The sequence below is a fragment of the Haplochromis burtoni genome, unplaced genomic scaffold, assembly GCF_018398535.1.
Source record: "Haplochromis burtoni strain Fernald_Lab_line unplaced genomic scaffold, NCSU_Asbu1 Contig_58, whole genome shotgun sequence".
In the NCBI taxonomy this organism is placed as follows: Eukaryota; Metazoa; Chordata; class Actinopteri; order Cichliformes; family Cichlidae; genus Haplochromis; species Haplochromis burtoni.
In genome coordinates this window covers 206778-220451 of record NW_024582419.1, presented here as the reverse complement: position 1 = coordinate 220451, position 13674 = coordinate 206778, and the positions used below count along the sequence as shown (strand labels likewise).

The 13674-nt window shown below is 39.8% G+C and overlaps 2 protein-coding genes across 8 annotated transcripts; one reads left to right on the top strand and one right to left on the bottom strand.

Annotated features, from left to right (window-relative positions):
- Nucleotides 1–758: 758 nt before the first annotated feature.
- Nucleotides 759–8362, bottom strand: zgc:111976 (uncharacterized protein LOC553663 homolog). 6 transcript variants are annotated; one of them, XM_042220936.1, is made up of 18 exons: nucleotides 8007–8096; nucleotides 7799–7847; nucleotides 7559–7650; nucleotides 6259–6334; nucleotides 6119–6173; nucleotides 5872–5998; nucleotides 5758–5786; nucleotides 5544–5615; nucleotides 5376–5450; nucleotides 5112–5188; nucleotides 4636–4698; nucleotides 4415–4526; nucleotides 4166–4290; nucleotides 3954–4060; nucleotides 3647–3845; nucleotides 3441–3536; nucleotides 2228–2330; nucleotides 759–1486 (listed from the first exon to the last, which is right to left on the bottom strand). In XM_042220936.1, the coding sequence occupies exons 2-18, from the start codon at nucleotides 7803–7805 to the stop codon at nucleotides 1219–1221; spliced, it is 1683 nt and encodes a 560-aa protein (XP_042076870.1). In that variant the 5' UTR covers nucleotides 7806–7847; nucleotides 8007–8096; the 3' UTR covers nucleotides 759–1218. The 6 variants fall into 6 exon arrangements, with proteins under 6 accessions (XP_042076870.1, XP_005922662.1, XP_042076871.1 ...); XM_005922600.3 differs by lacking the exon at nucleotides 8007–8096 and having other exon boundaries at nucleotides 7799–7914; XM_014333664.2 differs by lacking the exons at nucleotides 7559–7650; nucleotides 7799–7847 and having other exon boundaries at nucleotides 760–1486; nucleotides 8007–8362.
- ralaa (v-ral simian leukemia viral oncogene homolog Aa (ras related)) lies at nucleotides 8084–13448 on the top strand. 2 transcript variants are annotated; one of them, XM_014333665.2, is made up of 5 exons: nucleotides 8084–8222; nucleotides 10442–10687; nucleotides 10779–10987; nucleotides 11248–11422; nucleotides 11536–13448. In XM_014333665.2, the coding sequence occupies exons 2-5, from the start codon at nucleotides 10574–10576 to the stop codon at nucleotides 11656–11658; spliced, it is 621 nt and encodes a 206-aa protein (XP_014189151.1). In that variant the 5' UTR covers nucleotides 8084–8222; nucleotides 10442–10573; the 3' UTR covers nucleotides 11659–13448. The 2 variants fall into 2 exon arrangements, with proteins under 2 accessions (XP_014189151.1, XP_014189152.1); XM_014333666.2 differs by having other exon boundaries at nucleotides 8095–8222; nucleotides 10570–10687.
- The last annotated feature ends 226 nt before the right edge of the window (nucleotides 13449–13674 follow it).

The window sequence follows — 13674 nt, the reverse complement described above, 5'->3', positions numbered from 1 at the left end:
CAACATTTCTACCTATTTGCAACTTAGCTCGCTCATTTTAAACATTTTTGCACACTTGGAGTTTGCCAACTGTACACGAAGAATCACAGTCCAAGGAATCTACTCCTCATTACTACCAGGTGCGACTTCAACAGATTTATGCCCGTCCAGTTAGAAGTGAGGACACATAATCGCTGATATATTCGGAGAACAGAAGCCCACTGAAAAAAAGAGAGCGGTTTAACCACATGTTACAATGTTTCTATGAATAGCAGCCGTACAGGTCATTGGATATGCAGAAGTACAGACACGGGACAAAACCAGTTGTCTGCTGTTGACAGTTGACTTCGTATTCTTAATACATGTTAAATTCCTTTCTAAATGCACATCGCCAGTAGGTCTTCAGGATTTAGTTGAATATTGCACCAGTGTTTTGTCTCAAACATTTCTTTTGGAATGTGAAAAAAAGTTAAATTTCCTCCCTTTGTTAGAATGCAAATATTTCTAATTCTTTACAGACTACTCACATTTGTGCTATATTGGTAACCGTGTTGGCTTCCGCACAGAAAAAGCACTACTGTGCTCAGCAGCAATCAAGAGATTTCTTACTGCCGAGTTTCCATTCCATATCGGTCTTCCACTCCTACATTTTCACACCAAATATCACTCTTATTGTACAAAACCTAATTTACATCAAAGAGGAAAAAAGCAAAAAAAAAAAAAAGCAAAAACTAGATTGTGGTTTAGAGAGAATGCATTTGAGAGCTGAATCATATGCTACACCAAAGCTATTTTTTTTCTTTATTTTTTAAATGTGTGGAGCCTTACAAAACATCAAGAATGCATTATGTACTTTAACAATGTTTGATTGGCTCACATGGTACCAATCAACTGGGCTCTTGGCTGTCTGAGGTCAGATGTCAGACCTCAGGTCTTTACAGCCAGTAATCTCTGCCACGCTGGAATGCATAGTAAGTGACATTTAAGCATCCTGCAGGAGATGGATGCGATTATAAACTCTGAATTACTCAAACACAGCCTTCTGCAGTTACACATTAGCATCTCTAACTGATAACGGAAAACAAATACCAGTTATTCTAGTCCATATTTATGGCTGATTTAACCCGTGAGAGTTTTCATAAAGGCTGTGGATGCACGTTTAGATCAGCTGTGCCTGTTGTCCACCCTGTGTTGAAACGTGTCTACAAGGGGTGGTGGGTAAGAGGAGGCGGAGGGACTTTAATTTATTTCAAGAATAGATTCAGATTTGGCTACAGTCAGGGCAGAACGTGTTAAATCAGAAACACTGAAGCCGTCCTTCGGCATAGCTGCACTTTGGGAGAAAGTGGCCAAAGCTCTGCTGGTGTCGGCCACAGCTGTACTCGAGGGAGCTGAATGGTCATTTTCAGTCTCTGTGGTGGCCGAGCAGCTGGGAGAAAGTGGGACAGAGGTGATGTCCTCGAGCTTGTTGTATAGCATCCTCATTGTCTCAGGGATGGACATACAGCTGAGTGGAGAAAAACAAAACAACTGAAAGTGCCTAGAAGGAGTGGAGCTAAAATTCAGTACGGCAACAAGACAAATCCCCTCCTCTTACAACCCAGTTGATGAAACAGTCTGCTACCAGATATCTATATTCTTAATAAAACATGCAGGAACTTTAAACAGAAAGCAAATCACAGGTAAATAAATGTGCAAGGTCACAATGTGTTAGTAGAGACGTCAGTGGGACACAGGCGCTGTAAAGGTTAAGTGCAGCAGCTCGGTGGGAGAATGTAAACACAGAGGAATCGGGAGAATGTGATGAAGACACATACTGAAGAGAGTTTAATCTATAGTTGTAACACAAACAGCAAGGAAGCTGCTGGTATGTTAGCCAAGCATTGTGTTGAACACACAGTTTAACCTCTTAATTAAGAGCATCTTTTTTGTTGGCGTGTGTCGCATGTTTGTAAATGTAGGATGAGTACTAGTGGTTGAGAAAGAGTTACTGTAATTCTACCACGTAATGATCATTCAATCATGTGTTCACATTTGTTCTGCTAGTTAAAGCTGTAAAGTTTAGACACTGTTCAGGTAGCTGATGAATGAATCAGCATAATAAACTACATTCAGTTATTCTGCTGCACACAGATCTTCATAATGCAGAATTTCTGTACATTGTTACACACACTTGAGTGAGTAAATAATAATCACATTTACACTAACATTTGCATGTAAGCATGGTTCTTAAAGACAGAAAACATACCTCATGATGACAGAGGAGAGGTATTCATTAATGGAAGGATCACGTGTATTTGCTCCAAATAAGCTGCAGGTAATCTGGTGAGGTTTCGGTACATTCACCAGCACTGTGGGCACAAATCAGTTTAAATTACACACCACATTCCTTTAACTTGTTCATTTTCCCAAACTGATATTACAACCAGGTTTTTTTTGTTTTTTTTACTTAATTTGCCCATCTACCACCATGTTTATAGCCAAAAAACGAACCCTGCAGGAAATATGATGACGTTCAAGAAACCAGGCTGAGATTACTTGTACTTTGTGGCATGACACTTTGTCCTGCTGGAAGGAGTCATGGGTACACTGGTGGAAATTGCTAGCAGCAACACTCAAGAAGGCTGTGACATTTAAATGATTCTAAGGGGACCACAGTGTGTCAAGAAAATCTCCTTCACTACTCCACTACCACCCCCACCACCCTGAAACTGGAAATCAGAGCCATGCTTTCAAGTTGTTGTTTTCTAACCCTACCATCTGAATGTCACAGAAAAAAATAGACCAGGCAAACTCAGGCCAGGCAATGTTTTTACAATCATCCATTGTCCAAATTTGATGAGATTGTGCAACTTTAGCTTTCGGTTCATAACTGACAGGAGCAGCACCCGATGCGTCATCTGCTACTGTAGCCCACCTGCTTCAAGGTGTTCTGCATTCAGAGATGCACTTCTGCATATCTTGGTTGCAACAACTGGCTATTTGAGCTACCATTGTTTTCCTATCAGTTCAAGCCACTCTGGCTATTCTCCTCTGACCTCAACAAGGTGTTTTCACCCAGAGAACTTCCACTCACTGCAGTCTTTTCCCAGACCATCCTCTGCAAAACTTAGAGATTTTGCACCCTGACACCAAGACAAATTTCCTTATTTGTGTACAAACTTGGCCATAAACATGATTCTGACTGTGGTGATGTCAAAAACTCCCAGTAGATCAGCAGTTTATACTCAGACCAGCCCAATTGGTACTACCATGCCAAATGAAAAGTCACTTAAACCATATTTCTTCCCCATTCTGATGTTCAGTTTGAGCTTCAGCAGGTTGTCTTGACCATGTCTTTATACCTATATGCATTTGATTATTGCATATAGGTAAAAAAAAAAAAAAATAGATATATTAAAAAGGATAAACTTTTAAAACAGCTAATTTTTTCCCAAATTTGAAATGAACTTCATGCTCACAAACACCCAGGGAGTCAGCGTCAGGTGGCTGGAAGGTCACAGAAAAGCTGCTTTCAGACTCTGGAAGGACTTCAAAATGCAGGCCACAAACTGAACCTGGTAAGATGCATAAATGAAGCGTTACATATTTTAAGCACAACAATGTTTGCTGCCCACTTTACACCATCTCTGTGTCGACCGGTTTTGTAATGTAAAAACACTCCTACCTGGACTGGCACAGTGAAATATGAAACAGCTCCTCAGCAGGGTGTTAATGGCACACTGGTGGCGCAGCAGCTCCAGCAGGGCTGGGACATGACCAGGGTGGGTGAAGGGAACACTGTCCACCACAGCCCCCCTGTGGGCAGGCACATCCCATGCAGCTCCAGGGAAAACATAACTATGCATCACACCACCAGGAAGAGTCTAGATGGATAAACATTGATCTTTTTTTTTTTTTAAATGCATAAATTACATATTAAATACTAACCCCTCTTTTACCTTTTCCACTTATAATAAATAGTATCCTCATACCACTGTAAAAATCATGTTGCTTTCGCATGTCATCTCCCAGGAGCTGTTTGCGCTTAATGAATCTCTCATGAGAAGCTTGGGTAAGGGTGCCCACTGCAGGTCAACATCTGGTACAGTCACATGTAGGAAATAATCGGAGACAGAGCAGCAGTAATGAGCAGGCTTTTTGTTTCATGTCCATTTCACACAATACTCATGAAAGCCTCCCTGACCTATAATTTGGCTGAGCTTCTTTACAAAAGACGGCATCACGGGCATAGCTGGCTGCAGTTTAAGCAGGAAACAGGCAGGCAGCATTTCATTTGGCACCTCATTCAGCGGAACAAACACAGGATAACTGCTCCAGGACACAATTGTACTCCATTAACACCAACGCTAGTGACAGTCAGACTCACTCATAAATGGAAAATGAAACGTGTCCCGCTGGGTAAGAGATTAAAAATCAGAAAGCAGGCCGATACCCCTGAGGATTCAGCTGGGGAGGCTGAGGGACCACAGATGCCATCTGAAGCTTGTGGGTCACATCGCTGACAACTACAGTAACCTGGGCGGCTTGAACAACTGGATTCAAGTCTGTCATTTGAGGAAAATCTATTACTTTTAACATCTCCGATGACACCTGTATTGAATGAACTGAATGAAAGCGAAGGCAATTTATCACGTTTTTAACTCAGAAGCTTACCTGACACCAAAGTTTTCGTTCCATTGGTCGGAGGAATAAAGAACCGCATGGTGAAAGGACAATCTAGAACAGGGATGTCAAACTCATTTTACACCAAGGGCCACATTCAGCCTAGTTTCCTCTTAATTAGGCCAGACCAGTGACCCTTCCCTTTCTGTCAGTGTAAATACATTTAACTTCAATTTTAATGACTTTTCTATAATAGACAGTGAAAACTTTTACATCACCTAATTGTTTATCCATTACTTTGTGTGGTGTGGTTGACTGTGGGGGAGGTGTTTATCAGAAGGAAAGTTGTAAAACTTGTGAAAATAAAGTTTTACATCTTTCACATTTTCCAAAGCCGTCCAGTGGGCCAGATTGAAGTCATTACTGGGCCAATTCTGGCCCCCGCACCTTATATTTGACACTCTTGATCTAGAATTTAATTTGCATAATTTAAATACAACAAATTCAATATACAAGTGTAACTATACCTTCTTTTCCCATGCTTAAATCCCCTATCCTGCCATTGTTTATCAAGTCCATTTCAGGGTCAAAATACTTTTGTTCCCTGAAAAGAGGAAAAAATACAAAAAAAAAAAAAACTGCAGTTTATATGAAGAGCTACAATTATTTACTCTCCTGATCATTTTATATACATGCGTTTTGGTTTATGAAATTTAAATTGAAGCACTGAACAGCAATTCATTTTGTTTTAAGCAGACAGACTTTTGGAAAGTTGTTGCTTTGTCACACACCTTGGCAAATGAGCGATTTTCCATAAGTCTTTCCCAAGGCACTGTAGAGATGCCAACAATTTAAATTTAATTTCACTGGAAAAGAAAAAAGGGAACACATGGCTAAATGATCACAAGAGCCTCAGATTTATAAGAACTAAAGAATATTTGATAAGCTGAGGTAGGCACTTGTCTCCAGGGATGTTGTACTGGGCAAAGAGGCCTTGTAACTTCAGGGAGAAGGCGGCAAAGTTTTTGGACCTGGGCACCCAGAAAGCAGCACAATCAGCAAATAGAGCTAAAACCATTAGTGCTGTCATTATGCTCTTAAAAAAAATTTAGTGGATAATGGCACTGCTTACTGCAAGAAAAATGTAAATTTAAAAGCAATCCATTCCCTTACCTTAGCAGCTGAAGCAGGGATTCACTGGGCTAAGAGACAGTTTTATTTTATCAGCATGGTTAGCAAAAGGTGAGAAGTTCTAATGACTTGCTGGAAACAGCACAGTCCACTTACAACAGGGGATTCTCCGTGAGGGACCACCTTCACCTCCTCCACTTCACCACACGGCAACAACAATACCTCAACGTAGAATAAATCAGCTGATAAATAGCACGTGGCCTCAGCAAAGTGAAAACTCATCCTTGGGAGAAAAGATTCATATGGATAACAAGGTGTATTCACAGTAGATTAATAGAAAAACAGATGAGGAAAGATATGAGTCTCAAAAGCAAAAACAAAGCCACGGAGGTCAGTTTTATACCCTTGTTGTTTTGCGATAATCTCTAGGCGGAGCTTTGTGGTGTTGATGGTGCACACTGAAACATAACGAGATTCATTTTACTTATGTAAAGTAAAAATACTTAAAAAACAAAAAAAACAAAACACATGTTACTCACATACCGTTTGATTCTTCCTGGAGTTTTTCCAGGGATCTTTCCAGTGGCTTACGGGATCTGGATTCATCTCTGGATTTCTCCTATTAAAGGAACAAAGGCGAGAGACAAAGAAAACAACAATGGACTGTTTGTATGGCAAAAGCAAAGTCTTGTGCAAACAGCCTTTGGTCCTGTCTGCCCATCTCACCATGCAACACAAACTGCATGACACCATCTCAAGGAAAACACTGACATTTGCATGCTTTTCATACTGGGATGTGTGTGTTTAATGAAACAAATGTTTTGGAACTAGGAGTTTGAAATTATTGTACTTAATTTTTTTTGAAGAAGAAGAACCCCACTTCTTCACAAGTTCTCTTTAAGATCACTGCTGGAAGAGAAATTGATAACTAGCCCCAGATGCCTTATCCCTTTGGACCACACATCACTTCAGACCACCAAGTAATCACATTTCTTCAACACACTCCAGAGACTGACCACTGCCAAGCTCCACTCCACATTAATCCAAAAGTATTATCTACCCTGCTGCTCCACCCATGACAAATCTAAAGAAAACTAACCAACCCTCTCTTCTCACAGAGGCCCAGCATACAGATAGAACAATAATAATAATAGTGACTGCACAGAGTACAGCCCGTTTGCCTCATGTCAGTGCTTGAACTCTCAAACCTCTAACCAGATAATATACATGTACAAGAGGGACATCCTCTATTTAAGAATCGATAAATAGTGCAAAGGAAAATTAATTAAGCCAGCAGTAGTGCATGTCTGGCCAAAATGGATGGTGTTAAAAACTGGAATCAAAGCCAAATCCATAAAGATAACCAACAACCCACAGTCAAACTACTTTGTTTTGATTTGAAGGCTTTACTCCATACACTGTACCAGGTGCTTGATAAGTAAATCCAAGTAGCTTAAGTGATACCAGTCAATGCAAAAAAAAAAGAGAAGAAAAAAAAAAAAGACCGCTGATCAAAAAAACAAAACAAAGCCGTGTGTGTTCCAGGATGAATGATCTCATTCTGAGTGGATAGCCACACCAGTTCACACCACATTATCATATTAGCAGAGCCATGCACTAACCAGCCACATAACGCAACGTACCCCCTTTAAACCCCAAACAAAACAAAGGAGGGGGTCTTAGTTTAAATTAGAAATAAAAATGAGTAATCTCTTTTGCGTAAAACGAGATTTAAAAAAAAACAAAACAAAACAAAAAAAACCCTAACCATACAACTAAAATGATTCAAATAGACCATTTGAGTAGAGGCATTTTCATTTTTATTTAAGGAAGTCTGCCTCACCATACACCTTCGGACAAGCTGAAAAGTGTCAGCCCAACTCTTCTCTGCAAACTTCAAACGCAGCTCTGGAATTGTGACCCTGTCCATCATCACTAAAGCGTCGAAAAACAGGAGATTAATGGGAAAAAATAAAATTAAACTTTCTTCCCATTTTAAGATGTTTTATTTACATTTGCGCATTTTTTTTTAACTTAAATTATGTGTTTATTTAGTGAGAACACTATATTCAAACCGACATACCTGGCATGTGGAGGTCTCTTCACTCTTCTCCTTTTGAACAAACCTGCCACTATTTATGCGGATTAGCCAGTTAATCAGTTATGTGGTACCTTTCATCCGCTGTTCCTAATCTGCATTGTACTGTATGCTCAACTGCGAAGGTAATTATCTGATATGTCCATACCCGGGGGCTATTTTTTTTTTATCTGAAAGAAAATATTACACTCACACACTAAAGTCAAAGTGAGACGCTGTGTGCTTCTCCCAGGCAGGCGGGCGTTGTCAGTCGGAGCCAAGCCCACAGGACGTGCAGTCAGTCTGCTGCTAACAGCTACCAGCCGGGTCTCTGGAGTTAGCTAGAAAGCTAGCCATGAGCTAACAAGTAGCTAGCTGAGTCGTTTCGTTTCGCCACCTTAAATTCCGCTTCATCAGACCTTTTGCCAAGGTGAGTGCTGTTTATTTTTGGATTTGTGTTAATACAAGACATGGTACTGGTGCAACGGACCCTGCTTGTCTTTCAGTTTTATTAGCGTCGCATCATTTAGTTATGATTAGCTGCTCGCTAGCCGTTTTTTCCCCTTTACCCCCCCCCTTCTGTGTGTCCACACTCGTCCTCGCTAACGAGGAAGCTACTGAGTTTGGAAGCAACGAGCGAACATCTGTTGCAGAATATCCGCTTTTAGAGACGTGTCTTTCAGATGTTATCTTCATCCTGAAATGTTACTTTGATGTCAGGTGGCATTTACCTGCCCGGTAGCATAGTTAGCTTGTTAGCCACATTGCCCAGCAGTCAACCAGCTAAGTTGCTAATAAGTTAACGTTGTTGTTAGGGACGTGTACACTGACATTTGCTGTGCTAGTTTATCTTTTATTGTAATAGTTGGTTAAATAGTTGATTTCTCAGTTCATGTTATGTATAGTTTTTTTTTTGTGTATAGTATTTTGTTTTGTATTCTTGGTGTGCTTATGGTGTGGCGTCTTGTTTGTTTTTTATTTGCTAAATAATGACTCGCTGACTAATTTGTCTAACTGGTGTATTGACTTTCCACCCACATTTGTGCTGATGATTGTAAACTGAAGGCATAGTATTGTCTCTACAGTCTCCCTGTCTTTACATAAGGTGACTTGGGTTTGTTTAGAAATTGTTGTTAAACGCCTCTCCAAGCCCAGAACGACTGACTCGTTAATAGTTCCTTTTTCACTTCCACTCAAAACAACTTGCTAAGAGATGTTTGCAGCTTTAAAAGATGAAAGTAAAGCAACATTCCTTCAATTCTTTATAGTACTATTGACTTGCAGTAAATAAACCTTTTATGTTAATTTGTGTAGTGACGAATTGGCTGCAAGCCCATGCTTATCCCTGATCCCCCCCCCCCCAAAAAGGGTTTGTGTTGGCCTTTAGGAAAGGGCTTGAGCACACATTTCTGGACAGTATGCATTTTCCATAGTGTTCTTGGACAGTCCAGTATGGAAAAGAGGCCACTCAATGGCTTTATCATGTGTCACATTTTATCCACTGTTGTCAAAGACATATAAAGTACTGCCAACTTTTCAAAACTTGTCTCCCTTTTCTTAGGGCAGGTTCACTTAAAACTGTTCTATTAGTGGAATTTGTGCGCTTTATTTGTAGTTAACGTTACCTTTTCTGTGCTATTGACAAGCAGTATTTGGTCCTCAGGCTCCAGTATGTATTTGTAGTGACACTTGGCTGCCAAAAGTACTGCACCCACAAGGCGCCTTTCTGAATTGGTATTTGTGTTTCGGTATTTTAGCAACACGCAAAAGAGGTTTAAGATTATGTTAAATGTACCCTTTTGCTATGTTGTAGATTGGCCAGTGCATCTGTGATGTGAGGGTCATGTTTCGACCAGTTTGTTTGGTATAACCTTAACAACTGTTTTTACACAGGAATTAAAGAGTTAGTTTCTTGGGAGAAGTTAGGAATCCCCTTGCTGACTAGGCCTAAAACTGACTCAAACAACATATTCATAAATCTTTCAAAAATTTGTGTACCTTCAGACATCTGAGAGGGAAAAATTAATAAATAAAATCGATTAGTAAATGTCTTTGCATGGACAAGCAAATTATTTCTTGTCTCTTGTATGAGGAAATTATGCCAGGGGTAATATTTCTACCAGTAGTAACTTGCACTTCTATTGCTTTCTCCAGCTTGTGTTTCACAACTAACCAAGATGTAAAAACAAAATGTACAGCTGGAAATTAGAGCCACGTTTACAATTTGTGTGATCTGATTTCTGTTACTTCTGAATACTTATGGCCTGAATTGTTAACAGGTCAAGTGGTATTGCGGTCGCGTTTGTAAAGAGGAAAGTAATACTGCTTAAGGCAGTAAGGGATAGGTGCTATTTGCACAGGCAAATGGCTTCAGAGCAGAATTTATAATGAAAATAAATTTGCGTTTCTAATGCGTCAGTCTTGTGTCATGACAATGTTTCCTGCATTCTTGTTAAGCTACCGAGAATCATTCTTTTGTGCGACGTCTCAAGTCTGATTGTAGTTTCTGCTTTTTAAGCCTTTTATTGGTTTGGGATTTATTACCATGATGACTGTGCAATCAAAATGCAGAAATGGAACCTGGAGGCACTGGAAAATATGATGCAACATCTTTCTCTTTTTTTCTTTTCTTTTTTAAATTCTCCACAGGAACTATCATTCAGCCCTTTGTTGGACCGGCAGTCTTTGGATCTGATTTTTGCAGTCCTCACATTTCACAATCCCTTCCCGCCATCTTGCACTTTCTCTCTTTGATACTTGCATCTCTCGGTACACAGAGCCATGGCAGCTGCAAAGCCAAAAGGGCAGAACTCTCTAGCCCTTCACAAAGTGATAATGGTTGGCAGTGGAGGAGTGGGCAAATCAGCTCTTACACTCCAGTTCATGTATGATGAGGTGAGCTGCTCACATCACAGTACTCAACTGAAATTCATAAAAAATATTAAAAAAAAAACTCTGGCATAATGGATCTCTTTCTGTTTTCTAGTTTGTTGAAGACTACGAGCCCACTAAAGCAGACAGTTACAGGAAGAAAGTGGTGCTGGATGGAGAGGAGGTGCAAATTGACATCCTTGATACAGCCGGGCAAGAGGACTACGCAGCCATCCGGGATAACTACTTCCGAAGTGGCGAGGGTTTCCTCTGCGTATTTTCCATCACAGAGCTGGAGTCTTTTGCAGCAACAGTAGACTTCAGGTGCAGCCACTTAGATTCTTTTAATGAAGCACTTACCCATCCATTAGGATGTAATTAAGCTATTCTTCTTCCTTTGCTTTTTTGATACTTCATCACAACTCAAGGTTTTTCTTCCATCAGGTTGACTTGACTCATATGAGTAAGGATTTTGTGCATTTACCATGCAGCGCTCTGTTTATTTACATAATTCACGGCTGAATGAGATTTCCTGTTTTTTTTTTTTTTGTTTTGTTTTGTTTTGTTTTTTTGTTTTTTTGCAGAGAGCAGATTCTGCGAGTGAAGGAGGATGAGAATGTGCCCTTTCTCCTGGTTGGTAATAAGTCAGACTTGGACGACCGACGGCAGGTTAGCGCAGATGAGGCAAAGGCACGTGCAGAGCAGTGGGGCGTGTGCTACGTGGAGACTTCGGCCAAAACTCGTGCCAATGTTGACAAGGTTTGTTTAACTTGCTGAACATAATAATTCCTTCCTATGCGGACACCAAGCAAAACAGACACATAAACACAGAAATGTGAACACTTGTGTTTTTTATGTTCTCCTGTTAACAGGTTTTTTTCGACCTAATGAGAGAGATCCGGGCAAGAAAAATGGAGGACAGCAAAGAGAAAAACGGGAAGAAGAAAAGTAAAAGTTTGGCCAAGAGAATTAGAGAGAGATGCTGTATTTTATAGTCGTTAGAGGGAGCAGGCTCGCTGCTTATGTACATACGCATTTCTCAGACTTTTGCTTTTTTAAAAATTTTAATTTAATTTAATTTTTTGTGCCCATACCTGACCATGACCTTCTGTTCCTGGTTAACAGGACATCTGACCATGTGTCAGGAAGTAGTAAGGTGGCGCTTCATACACCATTTATAGCTCTAACTTTTTATGTGCTGACACTCCAAATAATTTATGTACTCTCTCTCTTTCTCACTCTGCCCACATTACAGAGTGTAATAATTCAGTGGTGTTTTTAATGTAGACCTAAGCTTGAGAGGCTAAGTCCTGAAATGTTCCAAAACTTTTCATTGTAAAGTCTGACGTGTGTGTGTGTGTGTGTGTAACACACATATTAAGAGAGCTGTGCAGTGCAAGTTGAAAAAAAGATTTAAATGAAAGTCTAAGCGCCAAGGTTTAAACAGGGAAGATGTAACTGGAGCTCAGTACTGGAAAGCCCCAATCCCTTTTAATTAATCCACCATCTTTGGTAAGAAGGGTTAGTTAACAGACTCGGCAGTGTAGTGTCAACCCAGAGTTCATCAAGAGCCACAGAGGAGATGAACATTGCACTGAGCCTATGAAACCTTTCAATTAGAAAAAAAGTTTCATTATCAAAGCTCGAGACAAAATTTGATGCCATTCCTATTTGTCGTTTTACACCTCAGTTTTACTACGTTGTACAGTTATGTATACTTCTTTTTAGTTGTGACGTCAAACATTTCCCTTCTTCTCCTCTATCATATCACCCAGTGTAAGATAAGCGCACTAATGTTTCCACTAATCTCTCCCCTTACCCCACAGACTTTTGAGTCTTCTCAAATGCACAATGGACATTAATTGTTACCCTTGAATCTGTGAGGGATTTTGCAACACTTGAACTCTTTTTCAATTCTAACATTTCAGAAGTTTTACCTCACTTGGCATTGTCTTTTTTGCGATAAAGGAATCCCTGGTGCTCAGATAAAAGGTGATTCCATAACACTACATCCCTTACATGCTGACACATCTTAATTTTAAAAACAAAGAAATGCATTGTAACATGTAAAAAATGTCTTTTTTCATTTATAATTTTTCCTGACATTTAATCTGCAAATTTGTATCTCCTTTTTCCTTTTGTTAAATGGAAAAGTCCTTAATTGGAAAGCTGGGGTAAATTAATGAATAGATCATTTTTAAGGCATGAAATGAAAACGAGACTGCAGGCTGCATAGACGTGAGGTGATACTTGTCCAAAAAAAGTTTTAGTCGCCAAAGAAAAACGCTAGCTAGTACAAACAAGTGCCCACTTATTATTTGAAGTGAATGACAGCTTGCTGTAACGAGCATCAAAAGTAAGCACTACCGTCTTTGCAAAAGTCAAAAGGAGTGTCGGTAAGCGTCGAGATTTCGGTCTGATTCGCCTGGGGAAAGAAATGCAAGGTTGTGAGGGCTTTAGTAATTCTTGTGCAGTGCGTCACTGTTGCCTCTCTGTCCATTGTGAATGTGAAACATCCCCTCATACTCATCCTGTTTGCCTGTAATCTTAGACTGCCAATGATTTGCAGAGTTTAGAGGTCACTGGCGTTCTACTTTGCTACGTTTTGTGCAAGGCTACCCTGTGTTACAGTGCTGTAGTAACATGCCGAATGTGTTCATTTTATCTTGTAGATGGCATTTTAGAGGCAAAGGTTGAAACAGTGTATAGAAATTGGCAAATTGAGAATGCATAGACCAAAATACACTGTGAAAACTGCCCCTTGTTTCTTAATTTATGACTGAGCCTTTTCTTTTCTTTTCTTTTCTTGTGAACAATATAATTTATTTTTAGTAACTTATTATTTGTTTTTAATATTTCAGTAAAGTTAAACAGCCACATTGAGGTTGTTGCCATTTTTCTCTCTGATTCACTACCAATCGTTAACTTAATAAGCTGCTCACCATTTACACTAAAAGATTGCCACAACCAATAACGTGCCCAACACTGGAGTCTATGCAAAATGTTTGCTG